Here is a 16,720-nt window from a genome sequence, read left to right on the forward strand (position 1 = left end):
TGGAATAACAGAACATTAACACAGTGCTCAAGATTGCGTGTAAAATTTACTTTAAAATGTAGATATTTGAATATAGGTAGATCATGTTTGGTTGATTTTAAGGGGGATAGCAAATAACAAAGTCAAATACAATCAGGTCTCAGCTCACTAGCTAGGTCAACGGAGAACCGGTTATACATGCAGTAACAAATCAAAACCTTGTTCAGTTTATATCCAAATTAGTTGGCCCATATAACTATACCGAATGAGTCTTCCTTCTGACAACACTAAAAGTTGATTTAAATAAAATGGCTAATTGTCATTATTGCACTTGAGCAGAAGACTAATACTATATAACTGTTTCTTGACCCACCCTTTTCCTTGGATACTTTAAAACATTCAGAACTAGTGAGGTACAAGAATAGATGTTTTTCCATGACAAAAAAAAAACAGGTTTGGTTAAAACCTTGATCTGAGAGAGAGACAAGATGGCAGAACACTTAACATTGTCCTATAATGTACAGTAAAAATGGCTGCATAAGTGCCTTTTAAGCTCAAGGAAAACATTTTCAGAAAGGTATTTATTGTTGAGGCATCATTTCGTTAAGTTGACCTGTGCTATCCGCTCCTTACTCAGGTCCAACCATTTGAAAAGAGTACGAGAACAAATCCTTCAGAAAACCTTTATACTCCTCTCAGATTTCGGTTGTTTAAGAGATCACTGCTACAATAAAACCACACGTATTTATGTGCAACATTAGAAAAGGCTTTGAAGACAATTTCCTCTACACTGTTCTGCCTGTTGGTTGGGATGATTGGTTGCTTTTACATGTCTCCTCTCCCCATTATTGGTGTTGATTGGCAGTGTCCAGGTCCAATAACATGGCAGCGTGATTCATTAAAACACTGTAGGTTGCAGTGAGGTTATTTGGGAGGGGGTGGTCTCCCTGGAAATGGCACAGTCTATCACACCAGTCTGGGGTATAGGACTGTCTGCCCCTCAGACAGGCCCGTTGACTGCTGGCATCTCTGGGCACTGGGGTGGATCCTCTCTGGAGGGGGGAAGAAGGTGTAGAGAAGATGGGAGACTAAGTGAGAGGAGGGTGATAACATAATCCTACATTGCAGACAACCTCTCCTTCTCTGGCAGGCTAGAGTTCACAGTAAATACTTCTTCAGGTGCGCAATGCTGCTGTTCAACATCCAGATGTGTCTTGGCTCTGGCTTGGAAAAGGAAACCCGGTTGCTAGAATATTCTTTTGCCCTAAACTGCCTGGGATCTCTACGTGCAAGCATGCATTATTTGTACACACATGAGCTGGCACCTACTTGTTGTCTGTCTGAGAGGTGGGGGCCGAGGCTGGCAGTGTGTCTGCTGCAAGCTGTGCCTTTGGGGGGGACTTGACAGTGTCTGTGAGGGACAGCTTTTCCAGAGGGATGGGGTTCTCCTCACTAGCAGAGGAAAGGTTAGGTTGCTTGTTAGTCAGTCTTCAACAGAAGTGTTGTTCAACTATTTTGGTAGCTACACCACTCCAACTCTTTTTTTTAAATAAATGCTAGTGATTCTTCCTCTCCAGTAAAGTACATTCATAGTTCATGGGAAGCTCCATGGATTTCCAAACTCTGAATCCAGTAATTTCATTTCAAGTCCAGTGTATAATTACTTCAATGTGGTAGTTATGTTTCAAATATAGATGTTTATTTACATGGGTACTAAGGCTTGAGTGGACTTCAACAGAAAATGTTTTCGCATTGACTGTGCATGAGTTTAACTCTTGTTAAACAAACCTTTTGACTTCAGCATTCTTGATGGTTTCCGTGGCGGTGGCGGCAGTCTTGTCATCGTCCTCGCTGTCGGAGCCCCCGGAGGAGCTGCTATCTGAGGCTACGAGGGGAGCCTTCCTACCTTCACCCACCGGCCACTCACCACCAGCAGAGGGGCTCGCACCTGGACACACAATCACTTTACCTAACGCACAAGCCAAAGCGATAATGAAAACCTTGTAACATGTTTTGTTCTCAATGCAATAGTGAATGTCTCCACAAGGGGGAGCTAGGTCAAAATGTCAGGTGGCTGAAACCTCCCATCCCACACTCACCACTCTTGTCCGGACCCAGTTTGTCTGCATCACTGCTGCCTACGGGAGAGCTACATCTGGGGCCAACCTCTGGGCTGCAGGGAGAGGAGGTAAGCTTCAGGTACAGAGAACTGACAACACACCACTAGGTATGTCACACAATGAAGTAATCAACATCTTATGTTGGTGATTTAAAAAGGGCTTACTAAAAACATGATAAATTGACAAGTTACAATATCCCAGACACTAATATCAAATGTATATAAAACTGTATGGAGAGTGTTTAGTTCCCACCTGCTGAAAGGTTGGAACTCTGTGAAGTTGGCCCAACCTGCCTCCTGTTTGTCTCCTCCACTCCCCCCTGGGGAATCCCAGCCTGCAGGACCCGGAGAGGACGAGTTACCCCCAGCTTCCCCGAAACTCGCTGTCCAGCTTGGACCTTCACATGATAACATGGTAAGAGGAAAAAGTCTACAATGTTTTGCAAAGTGGAGACCATTAATGATTGTCTAATTGGTTGAGTAAGAATGGGTAATAAGCATAGTTTACAAGTAGCTGATTGATTGCCAGGTGTACTGGGAGTGTTGTCCTTGCTCTCCTCCATGCTGCCTGGAGCTGAGGCGCTCTGTCTGGAGGAGTCGTCCTCGTCAGAACCCGACCCGCGGTCCCGCTCCCGACCCCCGTTCTCCAGACTGCTCTCTGAGGTGTGGGACACCCCAAATCTGACACACACACGGGAGAGAAAGAGAAGAGCAGTTTGATGAGAAATCGATGGAGAGCTGCACATTGACATAACATCCCCTACTTTGTTTTTGCATCTTGAATTTTACCAACCTTGTTCTGGATTTGACTTGTGTTGCATAGTTAATCTCCTTCTCCTCCCAAATGTCCTCCTCCTCTTCAGCATCGTCAAACTGACGTATCCTCTCTTTACAGCAGGCCTCAAAGGCAGTAGCGTTGGCCTGTTATCACACACATGGAGAGGGAAACGCATGTAAACATTTAACTTTCACTACACACACAATGAAGCTGGTAGACATTACATAACAATACAACTTACACTATTATCATCAGCATCTAGATTGAAGTTTATTTCTGCAATCCGGTCAAATGTGGCACTTAGGAAAGGAAGGAAACAAAATAGCAGCTGTTAGCCCCCAGAGGTCTTTGTCATAGCAGTCTGTTTCAAAGCTGATTTCTGGTTATTGGAGAAGGAATAGTGGAACGGATAAGGAAACTCACTTGATGTTTTCATCATGCTCACTGAACTCCTCATCGTTGAACCCAAACTGATCCACAAAGTTGGCAGTCATCTGCTGGATCTGATAGTCTGAGAAAGCCTGGGGGGGGACATGAATTTAGTCCTTTCAAAATAATTATATTTCCTCATGGGTAGACAAATGTGTCTTCCTACCTGTTGGAGTGACAGATCGTTGGGGAAGGGACTCTCCATATCATCATCTTCACTGGAGGAGTGCAGGTTATGGGTGCTCACCTGGGACACACAGGACAGACAGAGAATTAGAGTGAGGAAATGACAGAATGTGTAGAAGGGAATGCTTGCGTGATTGAGCAAGGGAAAAAGCATCTTTGTGTGGAGAGACAGAGATGGTGACTGAATGGTTGATACCAGTTCCACTGTGTTTCTCCTGTTGGTCTCTCTCAGAGTCTCATCCACAAAGCTCTCCCAGCGTCCTCTGCAGTCCTCTGGCAACTCTGCAATATCACAGACCAGTTCTAAGCACTCACCCAGGCACAGTAACATTCTTTGCTATTCTTTTCTGAATACAGAAGTGTTAATCTGGCAGCTCATCAAAACACGCATACCTTTGATGAGGTCACTGATCTGGGACTGGACTGGTCCTTTCTCTAGGTTCTGTACCACCATGTTGGCCATCCTGGTCAGGTGACCCATGTTACCTCTCCTAGCGCCACCCTCCGCCCTAAGAAAAAAACCACACACCGGTTAATGACCTCTAACAGACACTACTATCATGTTAGATACCACTATTGTAGTGAAACAATACTGGACAATAGCTGTTGTTCCCCAGATTTGAGCGTCTGACATGTTGTCTTACTGTATTTGATCGTTCTCCTCCCAGGCGTCCAGGATCCTCTGTACCAACCGACACTTCTGGAAGAGCTGAGGAAGACAATGTTTAACACTCTCGGACCAATAAGCTCATCTGGCTTCTACCCCCTAAATAGTCTTAAAGGTACCCAAACTATCTGCACTGACTCTACACACACACTCACTAGACCCCTCAAACTCAACTCTGGATCTCGAAGCCAGTTCCACTGTTGTTTCATTGTTCCCCTCTAAGGGACTGATTTAGACCTGGGATACCAGGTGGGTGCAATGAATAATCCGGTAGAACAGAAAACCAGCAGGCTCTAGACTTCGTAGGGTAAGTGGGTTTTGTCAATGAAGTATATATACACACTTCATTGACAAAACCCACACTCAATTTGCTGCTGTTACTCTGTTCATATATCCTGATGCCTAGTCACTTTACCCTGCCTTTATGTACAGACAGTCTACCTTGAACCTCTGCACATTGATTTGATTTCTCTTATGCTACTATGTTTTGTTGTAAACTCTGCATAGTACAGAAGGGCTCATAAGCAAGTAAATGTTTTACACCCGCCTATTACTGCACATAGACAGACAGAGCTGCCAAGCCACCTACATGTGCCACCAGTGTGTTGTGAAGGGTGGTCTCCTCCACCGAGTCACTGGCCTTGGCTGGCTCCCCAGCTTCACCTCCTGCCTCCCCCTGGTTCTCTGGGCCTGCTGGGAGCTTCTCCTCGTGGTTCTGGAGGCCAGGGATGGGCCGCTCCTCTGGGACAGAGTGGTTCAGGATGGACGCCACACACAGCTCCACTTGGAAGTGCAAGAAGTTATTCCATGAGTACTTGAAGAACAGGTCCTGTAGAGAGCAAAGAGCGAGAGAACCGTGGTGACCGATGGTAGGTGACTGAGTGACAGAACAAGAATGTGAACGACAGAAAGGAGAGGTAAAGAAAAGAGCCAGAGTGTGAACAAATGAATAAATGCGAAAGAGTGAGAGATAGACAAGTTGATGAGTCCCGGCAGTGCAGACACACCAGTAGCTGGTCCATGGTGGTGAGCTTGCAGAGCTCCTGACAGACACTGGGGGCGCTGGTCTGCAGCAAGGCGGCCACCAGCCGGGCCACGTGAAGGCGGGCGTTCCCCAGCGGCTCCTCCAGAAGGCCAACCGTCGTCAGTATTGCACTTTTCTACACACACCATGTTCAATTCAATTACTAAACAGTCATTGTATACAGGAAGAACTGTTGAACAAGTTGATTCAATTGTGTGTTAATGGTTGGTAAACCCCCCGAACAGTTTGTATAAAATTATGGTTGGAATTTTCTGCAGTCTGTTGGCCTCCAACATAATTTAAAAAAAGTATTATTTGTATGTTTCATGACAGTCTCTCGTACCCACTGACCACTGTAAATTGATCAGCCACAGGCATAGGGCCTTACTGTATGTCCTTACCTTGGGGGGATTCAGGAGAAGCTGCTGGAAGTCCTTTAGATGGGGCTCAATGGCATGTAGAATACTGCTGTTGACAGTGTAAGACCTTTCATATCCCTGAGAATAGAGATCCATCAGCCCCTCCAACCTGACGGAGAGAGAACGAGGGTGTTCACATGCTAAAATAGCTGGAGAGATGGTCCCCGTCTAGAAACAACCTTTAGCCCCTGCCTTAAGCATTTGTGGTGATAAATCCAGACAGCCTATCAGAAGGCAAGGTGGATGTATTACCATATTGCTTAAATCTATCATGTCCTTTTAAGATGTCCACAAGTGGCTAGAGGTTGTTTCTGGACAAGGCAATGGAAAGAGATATGAGGGAGGGAGAGTACATATGAGGAGAGAGAACAGTTGTTCCACTCACCCGGACCTCCTGGTCTCCAGTAAGGTAAGTAGCACTTGAGTTCCGTTAACAATGGAGGCCTCACTCCTCTCCCCCTCAAACATGGTCTTCAGGAGCCCCGCTACGCTCTCCTGCGACTCTAGAACAGCCAATAAGGGGTCGGTCTCAACATTCTCCTGCATCTGATTGGCCTGGTCTCGACTAAGGCGGATGATGTCACAAAGCGTCTGAGACGCATTTGATTGTCTCTGGAAAAAAATAAAGATTCATGCAAATCAGGATTCATACTTCTGACCAGATAGTTAATATCAACTGCCATGCCTTGTCCAGGAGAATACTGCAATATCAGACTACGGTCTATAACTCACTTCCTCGTCTTTGCCTGTATGGATGAGCTCTGTGAGTCTCTGAATCAGCTTCTCTTCGCTCAGCCACTGAGATCAGGAAAGAAAAAGTATGACAGAGAATGAATGAGAGAAATACAAGATGCCCAAGTCAATAAGAAATTATATTTATAATTGAACACAACATTTATGAGAACAGGAATGGCTGGCAGACAGTGGCAGCTTACATTAAGGACCTCTTGTCTCAAGGGGGCAGGCTCCACACAGCTGATGAGGCGAAGCAGCAGGTCCATCATCGCGGAAGCGTCAATGTGTTTCAGCACCAGGCCGATGAAGCCATCCTTTTTCCTCAGGAAGGAGATTACCTGGAGCAAGAGATGTTTGGTAAGCTCCAGGTAGGTCCTTACACTTTCTTTATCCACCTTTATAACTTCTTGGGCATTGAGGTTACCTGTTCTGTTTTCCTAGCGATGAGGTTGCCGATGGTCTTGCTGAAGAAGCTGGCTAGTAGCGGGTTGAGGGGCGGGTCCTGCTCCAGGAAGTGGTAGAGAGTCTCCAGGAGTGACGTGTCCCCGCCCAACTTGTCGTTGATAAGGGACACGTCTGATGTCAAGAGCTCACAGGCGATGTTAGGGAACCTGTGGGAGGGAGGTGTACAGTGGTATTAATTCTTGAAATATTACTTTTACGATGTTTGGAAATATTCTGAAATGCTCATTGTCAATTCTGAATTCATGTTTATTGGACTGAGTATGCTGAAGACCACATTGTGTATGCTATGTTAACAGACCCAATCAAGACCAGGGCCCAGTTTCCCAAAAGTATCTTAAGACTAAGTTCTTCGTTAGAACCATAGCATCCTATCCTAACTCAGCCTTAAGATGCTTTAGGGAAACAGGGCATATTTGGTGTTTTGTGTCTTGTAAGCTACTTTAGAGGGCGAGATGTTGTCCACAAGAGGGCATGCATACAATTAGGAATTAGAATAGTAATGTAATAGGATCTCTGGGCATGTTTCAAACCCAACGCCACCTGTTGTACTCTTCTGTTACATTAAAGGAGCAACCTAAAAACATGAACTAATTCAGAGGCATCTATCATGGCACTGGGAGTTCTGTTCCCAGTTCATGACATTGAGTTCAAAACAGTGTTTCTACTGTCAATTATCAGTCTTCAACCTTAAAAAAAGCCTTAAAATATATCTTGGCTCCCACTAAATTCAGGATTCAATCCAATATCGAGTTATAGGCATTGTGGCTTTTAAAGGCTACGTTCCCATTTTTGCATAGATCCCTTTCACGGTAACCTTTTATCTATTTAGTCAGTTAAGAACAAATTCTTATTTACAATGACAGCCTACCCCAGCCAAACCCGGACGCTGGGCCAATTATGCACCGCCAATCACGGCCGGATGCGATACAGCCTGGACTCAAACCAGGGACTGTAGTGACACCTCTTGCACGGAAATGCAATATGTCTGCTCAATCGAAATTGCCTTTAAAAAGCCACAATTCCTATTATATATGGATTGAATCCCAACTTTTATATTTAACATTTTCAAAGAAATGTCACATTCTGGAGGAGACAGTGGGTGAGATAACAACCTGGCCTCACGTCTAAATGTGTGGGTTCAAATCTAGCAGGCTGTGTTATTGTTTAAACAATTCTTAACATCAAATATTCAAAGAGAACTGTATTTTTTGGGGGAGTATGAGGGAAGACCATTGCCTCAAGCATTGGGTAAAATGTTTGAATCTAGCTGGTTGTGCTTGTTTGTTCTACTCAATCTCAACTGTATGAAGAGAACATGTATAGTGAAGTAGTCAGTGGCTCTGGCGTAAGAACCTTTCCTCAAACTGATGGCCGTTGGTTCAAAGCTAACTAGTTGTGTTTGTTGGTGCTTTCACAATTCTCAATGTCAATCATATGCAGAAGCACGTATGAACTGTGAAGGTGTTGTGGCTCTAGGATAAGAAGCCATACTGATGGCTATGGGTTAAAATCTATGGGTTAAAATCTAACTGGTTGTGCTTTCTCAATGTCAAACATATGCGTTTTCAGTGTGAAAGAGTTATGGCTCTGGGGTAAGAACCTTTCCTCTGGTGGTTTTATTCATGTTCTTGGAGTGGCTGCCACAAAAAAATGGTTGGAGGGCAGTGATGTTAGGAGTGATGAGCAGATGGGATAAACCCCCCCGGGGTTACAAGGCGAAGACTAGACCCCACAGACACAAGCTCTTTCGCTCTAGACAGGGATCTCTTCGTTTGTTTGACATTAAGAATCACAGGAAAACAAAGAACGTAATAGTGTATGCATGCTGGTCTTAGGTTGGCACTTATCCACTGAGCGTAGAACCCAGGCCATGTAGAGCATGTTACGGAGAAGCCCCTTTCATTTTGTACAACTGGTCTTTAGAGGAAAGGTCAGTCCGTGATGGCTTAAGCATAGGATGTATTTGAATATTTATTTAAAACTATTCTTTGTTAAGCACAGATTCTCTTACAATAATGAAATAGTATACAGTGGGGCAAAAAAGTATTTAGTCAGCCACCAATTGTGCAAGTTCTCCCACTTAAAAAGATGAGGCCTGTAATTTTCATCATAGATACACTTCAACTATGACAGACAGAATGAGAACACAAAACAAAATCCAGAAAATCACATTGTAGGATTTTTAATGAATTTATTTGCAAATTATGGTGGAAAATAAGTATTTGGTCAATAACAAAAGTTTCTCAATACTTTGTCATTGCCAACAAAGGGTATATAACAGAGGTCAAATGTTTTCTGTAAGTCGTCACAAGGTTTTCACACACTGTTGCTGGTATTTTGGCCCATTCCTCCATGCAGATCTCCTCTAGATCAGTGATGTTTTGGGGCTGTTGCTGGGCAACACAGACATTCAACTCCCTCCAAAGATTTTCTATGGGGTTGCGATCTGGAGACTGGCTAGGCCACTCCAGGACATTGAAATGCTTCTTACGAAGCCACTCCTTCGTTGCCCAGGCGGTGTGTTTGGGATCATTGTCATGCTGAAAGACCCAGCCACGTTTCATCTTCAATGCCCTTGCTGATAGGAGGTTTTCACTCAAAATCTCACGATACATGGCCCCATTCATTCTTTCCTTTACACGGATCAGACGTCCTGGTCCCTTTGCAGAAAAATAGCCCCAAAGCATGATGTTTCCACCCCCATGCTTCACAGTAGGTATGGTGTTCTTTGGATGCAACTCGGCATTCTTTGTCCTCCAAACACGACGAGTTGAGTTTTTACCAAAAAGTTATATTTTGGTTTCATCTGACATTCTCCCAATCTTCTTCTGGATCATTCAAATGCTCTCTAGCAAACTTCAGACAGGCCTGGATATGTACTGGCTTGAGCAGGGGGACACGTCTGGCACTGCAGGATTTGAGTCCCTGGCGGTATAGTGTGTTACTGATGGTAGGCTTTGTTACTTTGGTCCCAGCTCTCTGCAGGTCATTCACTAGGTCCCCCCGTGTGATTCTGTGATTTTTGCTCACCGTTCTTGTGATCATTTTGACCCCACGGGGTGAGATCTTGCGTGGAGCCCCAGATCGAGGGAGATTATCAGTGGTCTTGTAGGTCTTCCATTTCCTAATAATTGCTCCCACAGTTGATTTCTTCAAACCAAGCTGCTTACCTATTGCAGATTCAGTCTTCCCAGCCTGGTGCAGGTCTACAATTTTGTTTCTGGTGTCCTTTGACAGCTCTTTGGTCTTGGCCATAGTGGAGTTTGGAGTGTGACTGTTTGAGGTTGTGGACAGGTGTCTTTTATACTGATAACAAGTTCAAACAGGTGCCATTAATACAGGTAACGAGTGGAGGACAGAGGAGCCTCTTAAAGAAGAGGTTACAGGTCTGTGAGAGCCAGAAATCTTGCATGTTTATAGGTGACCAAATAATTATTTTCCACCATAATTTGCAAATAAATTAATAAAAAATCCTACAATGTGATTTTCTGGATTTTTTTTTCTCATTATGTCTGTCATAGATGAGGTGTACCTATGATGAAAATTACAGGCCTCATCTTTTTAAGTGGGAGAACTTGCACAATTGGTGGCTGACTAAATACTGTTTTGCCCCATTGTACATGGGCTGAATGGGGCCGCTCAATACACATCCCACTTTCCCCTGGGGTGACCCTTTTCTCTCACTTAAAGCGGCTCTTCTCCTCTAAGTCAGCAGGGGGCTCTGTGGTGATGAGGTTGACCAGCTCTGTCATGCAGTGGTCCTGGGAGAGGAAGAGCAGCAGCCGGCGGTTCTGTGCCTTGCACTCCTGCAGGACGTCATCCTCCTCCATGAGCTCCCGCAAAGTCACGTCCTCCCGGTCCAGCAGCTGGTCGATGTGGGACGTGGTGTGCAGGTCAAACTTCCAGAACATGGTGGCTGCTTGGACAGGGGGCACAGCCCTAGGAGAAGGAAGGAGAGAGTCGGAGAGAGAGAGGGACGCAATATTGGCATATTGGTTTTTATTATTATTTTTTTTTATTAGACGTTTAATTTTTCTGCACATTTCTGGTGGTTATGTAGCCCTCTACAAGATCATCAACATCTCCCTGACTACAGTCCTCTGAGCAAGCCATGAACTGTCCCTCTCCATCTTTAAAGGATGCATGCACTCTATTGTTTGAACTAGCCAACTATAGTTAGGCTACTCATGACGATGACTTATTGGTTGACCTAGGCTACTCATGATGTATTGTTTGTTTTTTGAAGCGCTTTGAGATGAAAATGAATCAAATTAATGAGGAAGAAAAAGGAGATTAAAAGAGCTGAGGAGATTAAAAGAGCTGAGGTTCATGCGTGGTAGGGAGGGTAACAGGGGAAATACAAAGAAACAGATAAACAATGAAGCAGGAACATCTAAAAACATCAAACACGGTCACTGACTCGGTCCACACATGAACAACAAACTCATTACAGATATCATTTGAGATGTAACATCCAGTAATTGTGCTTACCAGCAGATTAAATGTGGGTATCTTTAATCAGACCTCCCTCAAAGGCAGGCATTTGTGTTTGTGCAGACAGCAGAGAGCGTGGCAAGGCCTGGCATTTATCAACATGGGTCTCCTCTTAGAACACAGGCATCCTTAGTACACAACACACTGAAAGGCTCACCATAACCTGAGAGAGACAAGGGGATGGGGATTATAATTAAATTCACATAGGACCTTGCATCTGATCGCAAAGTCATCTATTATTAGTCAGCAGCAGTATTATATGCATCTTGTGTTTAAAGATGACTGTGTTGCATCAGATTTATTCGACATTACAAGGAGGATTCTGAACAGAGCTTTTCGAGAAAGACGTTTGTCTGGCTGTCATTAGTTATAGGGTCATGACCTAGCCTTCTAGTTAGTAGACTGCTAGTGAGAATGCTGTAGCGGGGTTTGACTTTTGAAATCTTAGCCTAGAGTAGCCAAACCCTAAGTCAACCTGCTTCTATAGAACTCTTCGCTTTCAGTTTTATGAATGAGACAATGAACTGATGTGCCAACAGCCTGTCCTGACTTGCCTTGTGGCTTATAAAAAAAGAGAACAAGGCCTAGACTAACATTATATATCAACTCAACTTAGCCTAACAACGGTGAAATGTGCAACGCTTAGTGTTGTGTCATAACGAACACAAACAACAAATGAACTCCAGCTAACTTAATTACTTGAAGATAGTAGTGAATGGTATTTTGGCCAACAATGGACAGGCTCACACAGAAAAATGGGCATGCCATCAACTAAGATGCCGGCTGGAAAATCTTAAACAAAATTCCAGATACATGCTTTGGGTCTTGTTAGGCCTATGCAAATGCTTTATGAAATGAGACAAGCATTTTTAAATGGATTATAGGCTTGCATAGGCTACCAATTAGTCAAATTCATGAGTATTTTGTCTTAAGTCTAATGTATGAACACTGGGCTGACTACCAGGGGTTGCTTCCTAGCTACTACAATAAATATTATTACCTGTATGCTTTAAAATATATGCAGAAGTAAAAGCATCTAATGCACACTATCCTTTCCTGGACCCTCACTCATACATCATTTATGTGAAAAGGTTGTGGTTAGCTCTAGCTACTTCACTGTTCTTGACGTCAGCATCTCACACTAAACAACCTAGCTATAAGCTATAGCCTAGGCAACCACAACTACAGACAGGAAATGAGAATAGTTTAGAATAATCTGTTGTCTATGGTTGCTATGATAAACACACTAACTAGCCTATCAAGACCATTATTCAGGCATGTTAGAAGGGACAAAGTCAAACTAACTTGCTTAGTCAACAAAAGACGAATGTGCTGGCCTGTGCAATACAACACTGACTGGCCGCCCACACAACACAATATAAGGAAATCAAAGTGTTTCCTACTTTTTGGACAATCCTGCACGTGTGGGAGAGTCCATTTGGCATACATTTATACAGAGCACACTAGTGCAACTATAACCCCTAGAGTGCTCCCCCGTGAACGCTACACAGGAAAAAGTTAAAACTTGACTTCTCATCTAAAATAGAAGTCACCAGGGGCATCTTCAACAAAACAGTCCACTGGCTAATAGAGTAAATGATGAAAAGAACAATGGTTGAAGTGCAATCAACTGGATGCTATGACCTAACAGTAGCCTGTCATTAAGCAAAGCAAGTGGCTTATGGGGCAGCGTAGAAACGCAGCGTTCGTTCACATGCTCGTCGGAACTTCCTATTTCCTAGTTGTGATGTCGGATATACGGCAGTTTCATGCATGTGCTTTTTGATCGGAACAATTCGTCAACCAACAAGATTTTAGTTATCTTGATAAGCTGGCTAACATTGCTAATAATAATAGTTTGCTAGCTTGCTTAAAATTGAGAATATGGTCAATCTAGCTACATCATCCATATTTGTAAGGTTGTAGATGTCAATAAAGTCACAACAATTTCTCCAGTTTCCCACTTGTAATTCAGATTTGGAGGGTCGTTTAATAAGTGAAACTTCCCCAGTCGGAACTAGGAATTTCTGATAGCACATGAACGTGGCATAGACAGAGAAATCACAAATCTTAGACGGCTTCCTTTCCTTGGCTCTTCACCTTCATGACCACTAATTAGATAGGCAAAAGCAAGATGGTGGAAACTAATTAAGTCTACTACGATCAGTGGTTATGAAGGAGAGTTGATAGGGAAAGGAGGCTATCGAAGATAATTGGGACATAGCCAGGCTCTCCCATTTCCTAATTAGGTGCTTATCGGTCTCAGTTGGCTGCACTGCTAAGCACCTGCAGGTGTGCTTCCCCATGAGTTGCTAACAAAAGTAGCAACAGGGAGCCCCATTTAAGGCGCTCGTTTTTGTTGCCACCTTATACCTAGGATTCAAGATGTGGTTGGTTTTGGATAACTGCTTTTACAAACTTGACCATTTTGTTGTCTGTAAGCCTATGAAGAACCTCAGACTGTTCTCCCCACTTCCATTATTTAGATACAGACAGTACAATTACCCTGCCCCCAACTCTCCAATGGACATGAAAACATTGCTACAGTTGTCAAAGTGTATATTATTATTATTTGTAGTATTGTCTCAGGTAAACATGTATATAATATTTTTTCTATTATTGTTTTATTCACATCAACCCCCCCAAAATTATACTTTTACGTGTTTAATTTCTCTGAAAATAAATTGGTAAGATGGTTTAGGGTCTACTATCCCTCCTTGTCTGACAATGCAGGGGCAAGTGCTCTGGTAGCGCTGTAAAATTATATGGTGGTGGCCTTGGCAAGAAATGCACATCAACTGCTGAGTGTTGGAAGCTCACATTTCTGTTTACTTCAAGTCACTACAGTAGTACTTGCTGGCTACTTCTATTTACTACTTGGAGACTTGACATCTGATTATTTATAAGGTAACGCTGCCAGTGCCAAACCCTTGCCCTGCAGTTGGAAACGGGGTTGAGTTTGTTTGTTCAATAGATAGAAATTCCAAGACCGTCGATTTGTTTCTAGACAACTATAATTTTACAACGGTGTGGAATTTTCCGCAACAAGTATATCTTCACAAATGCAGGAAGTAACATGTTTGGTAGTTAACATTTCTTGCAACCGAAACATGATCTTGAACCAACTTCACTTCTCTTTTTGATCTTGCTAACGTCGAATGTCTGAACAGCAACTAACGTCAGCTAGTATTAACGTTAGCTAGCTAGGACATAGCTACCTAATTCAGTTAGCAAAGTAGATTGGCTAAACCAGAGGGATTCGACACAGTTAAAGGCGTAGAGAATCCTGAGTCGCTAGCTATCCAGGTAGCTAGCTAACTTAACGTTACCATACAATTTAGCTAGCGTTAGCACAAGGAGTTGAGCAAATTATCATCAACTTTGTCGCTAGTTAGTTACAGGGGTAGTTGTCGGCGTTAGTTTCTCTCGGAGTCCGATAACTAGCATTTAACGTTAACATGAACACAACTTTAGCTGGCTAAATTGGCAAAAGCTAGCTAACCCTCTTTAGCTAACTAGGTACTGATAGCTTAACCAGGTATTTTAAGTCGCCAAGCACAAATAGCTAGCCAACGTTGGTCCTGAGAAACTTACCGTTTTGTTCAAAGTTTGCAATCCACTCGTCTGTATGGCTAATGTTGCGCTACCTACCTTCGTTAGCTAATAGCTAACGTTAGTTAGCGAACTAGCCAAACGTGATTTGTTTTGATGGGTCAGTCTGACGAGGAGTATGAGCAAAGTATCTGTCAACCTGGTAACACGGATATTTGTCTCTTGTGACGTGGCAACGGACAGGCCTCACATTTGTACCTTGTATATTCAATATTATTACGCGTAATATATATTTATATATTCTACAGTACATAAATTCATAAGCTAGCCTCTTCCCAGCTCAAGCATGCAAAGCAGGAAAAACTCGGTCATATTTTCGAATCAAAATGGCGAATATTATCGCGGAGGCGCGCAGGGCGAGTGTGCATTGACTTCTTCTGTGGCCAGGGTGTCAAACAAAATTTGCTAGGTCCGGAGGGCCGCACTGAAAATTGGTAATGTTCCTGTGCCTCACCATCTACATTTGCAAAATATAGTTCTCTATCCATCGTTTTTGGAACACCCTGTCTACCTTTAATTTCCGTCATTATTAGGGAGCTGGACACATTCAATAAACTGTATAAAAAGGCCATTATCATTTTCTACACAGTTTCGAGTTGGTTTTAGTCATTTTAAAGTATACTGATCAAAAATATAAACGCGACTATTTCAGCGATTTTACTGAGTTACAATTCATATAAGGAAATCAGTCAATTTAAATAAATTCATTAGGCCCTAATCTATGGATTTCACATCTGGGAATACAGATATGCACCTGTTGGTCACAGGTAACCTTTTTTTTTTTAATTAGGGGCGAGGATCAGAAAAGTTAGTATCTGGTGTGACCACCATTTGCCTCATGCAGCGCAACACATTTCCTTCGCATAAAGTTGATCAGGCTGTTGATTGTGGAATGTTGTCCCACAATTGTCTTCAATGGCTGTGCAAAATTGCTGGATATTGGCGGGAACTGGAACATGCTGTGCCTGTGGTACATCCCAAACATGCTCAATGGGTGACATGTCTGGTGAGTATGCAGGCCATGGGACATTTTCAGCTTATGTACAAATCCTTGCAACATTTATTTTTATTTTTTATCCTTTATTTAACTAAGCATGTCAGTTAAGAACAAATTCTTATTTTTCAATGACAGCCCAGGAACAGTGGGTTAACTGCCTTATTCAGGGGCAGAACAACATATTTTTACCTTGTCAGCTCAGGGATTCGTTCTTGCAACCTTTCAGTTACTAGTCCAACCACTATGCTACCTGCCGCCCCGTGCATTATCATGCTTATGCCTGCCCATACCATTGCCCCATGGTGGCGGTGGGGTTCTCTGTTCACAATGTTGACATTAGCAAACCGCTCGCCCACACGACGCAATGCACGTAGCCTGCGGTTGTGAAGCCGGTTGGACATACTGCCAAATTCTCTAAAACTACTTTGGAGGTGGCTTATGGTAGATACATGAACATTACATTCTCTGGCAACAGCTCTGGTGGACATTCCTGCAGTCAGCATATTGCATGCTTACTCAAAACTTGACACATCTGTGGCATTGTGTTGTATGACAAAACTTCTTCTGTGACAAAATCTTCTTAATATGCCACACCTGTCAGGTGGATGGGTTATCTTGGCAAAGGAGAAATGCTCACTAACCGGAATGTAAACACATTTTGGGACTAACAATTTACATGTTGCGTTTATATTTCTGTTCAGTGTATATTGAGTCATTTATAGTATTTACTCCCTAACAGCCTAGCTTGAATTTCTGTGATTATTAGCAAGCTGGACACAGTCGAGAAACTGTGTAAAAAGGTCCATTATCATTATC

At 43.2% G+C, this 16,720-nt stretch overlaps 1 protein-coding gene across 4 annotated transcripts; it reads right to left on the reverse strand.

Moving 5' to 3' along the window:
* Nucleotides 1-27: 27 nt before the first annotated feature.
* On the reverse strand, nt 28-15,245 carry LOC112247335 (serine/threonine-protein phosphatase 6 regulatory subunit 2). Of its 4 annotated transcripts, none has more exons than XM_024416082.2 (23): nt 14,890-15,245; nt 11,293-11,458; nt 10,486-10,740; nt 6,761-6,947; nt 6,537-6,674; nt 6,334-6,399; nt 5,987-6,213; nt 5,584-5,710; nt 5,166-5,318; nt 4,748-4,987; nt 4,136-4,200; nt 3,885-4,000; nt 3,688-3,773; nt 3,472-3,552; nt 3,300-3,397; nt 3,118-3,175; nt 2,892-3,019; nt 2,634-2,779; nt 2,352-2,496; nt 2,079-2,152; nt 1,768-1,948; nt 1,309-1,431; nt 28-1,031 (listed from the first exon to the last, which is right to left on the reverse strand). In XM_024416082.2, exons 3-23 carry the CDS (start codon nt 10,710-10,712, stop codon nt 980-982), a joined length of 2,718 nt encoding a protein of 905 aa, XP_024271850.1. In that variant the 5' UTR covers nt 10,713-10,740; nt 11,293-11,458; nt 14,890-15,245; the 3' UTR covers nt 28-979. The 4 variants fall into 4 exon arrangements, with proteins under 4 accessions (XP_024271850.1, XP_024271851.1, XP_024271848.1 ...); XM_024416083.2 differs by having other exon boundaries at nt 2,352-2,433; nt 2,607-2,779; XM_024416080.2 differs by having other exon boundaries at nt 2,607-2,779.
* Nucleotides 15,246-16,720: the final 1,475 nt, after the last annotated feature.

This window comes from Oncorhynchus tshawytscha, linkage group LG33, assembly GCF_018296145.1.
Source record: "Oncorhynchus tshawytscha isolate Ot180627B linkage group LG33, Otsh_v2.0, whole genome shotgun sequence".
Taxonomy (NCBI): domain Eukaryota; kingdom Metazoa; phylum Chordata; class Actinopteri; order Salmoniformes; family Salmonidae; genus Oncorhynchus; species Oncorhynchus tshawytscha.

Excerpts from the sequence above, each read along its gene's own strand:
- LOC112247335 (XM_024416080.2), bottom strand. The coding sequence starts at position 10,712 with ATGTTCTGGAAGTTTGACCTGCACACCACGTCCCACATCGACCAGCTG. Across the intron at positions 2,780-2,891 it reads CAAGTCAAATCCAGAACAAG|ATTTGGGGTGTCCCACACCT; the intron begins GTTGGTAAAATT and ends TGTGTGTGTCAG. Across the intron at positions 1,432-1,767 it reads AAGAATGCTGAAGTCAAAAG|TGAGGAGAACCCCATCCCTC; the intron begins GTTTGTTTAACA and ends TTCCTCTGCTAG.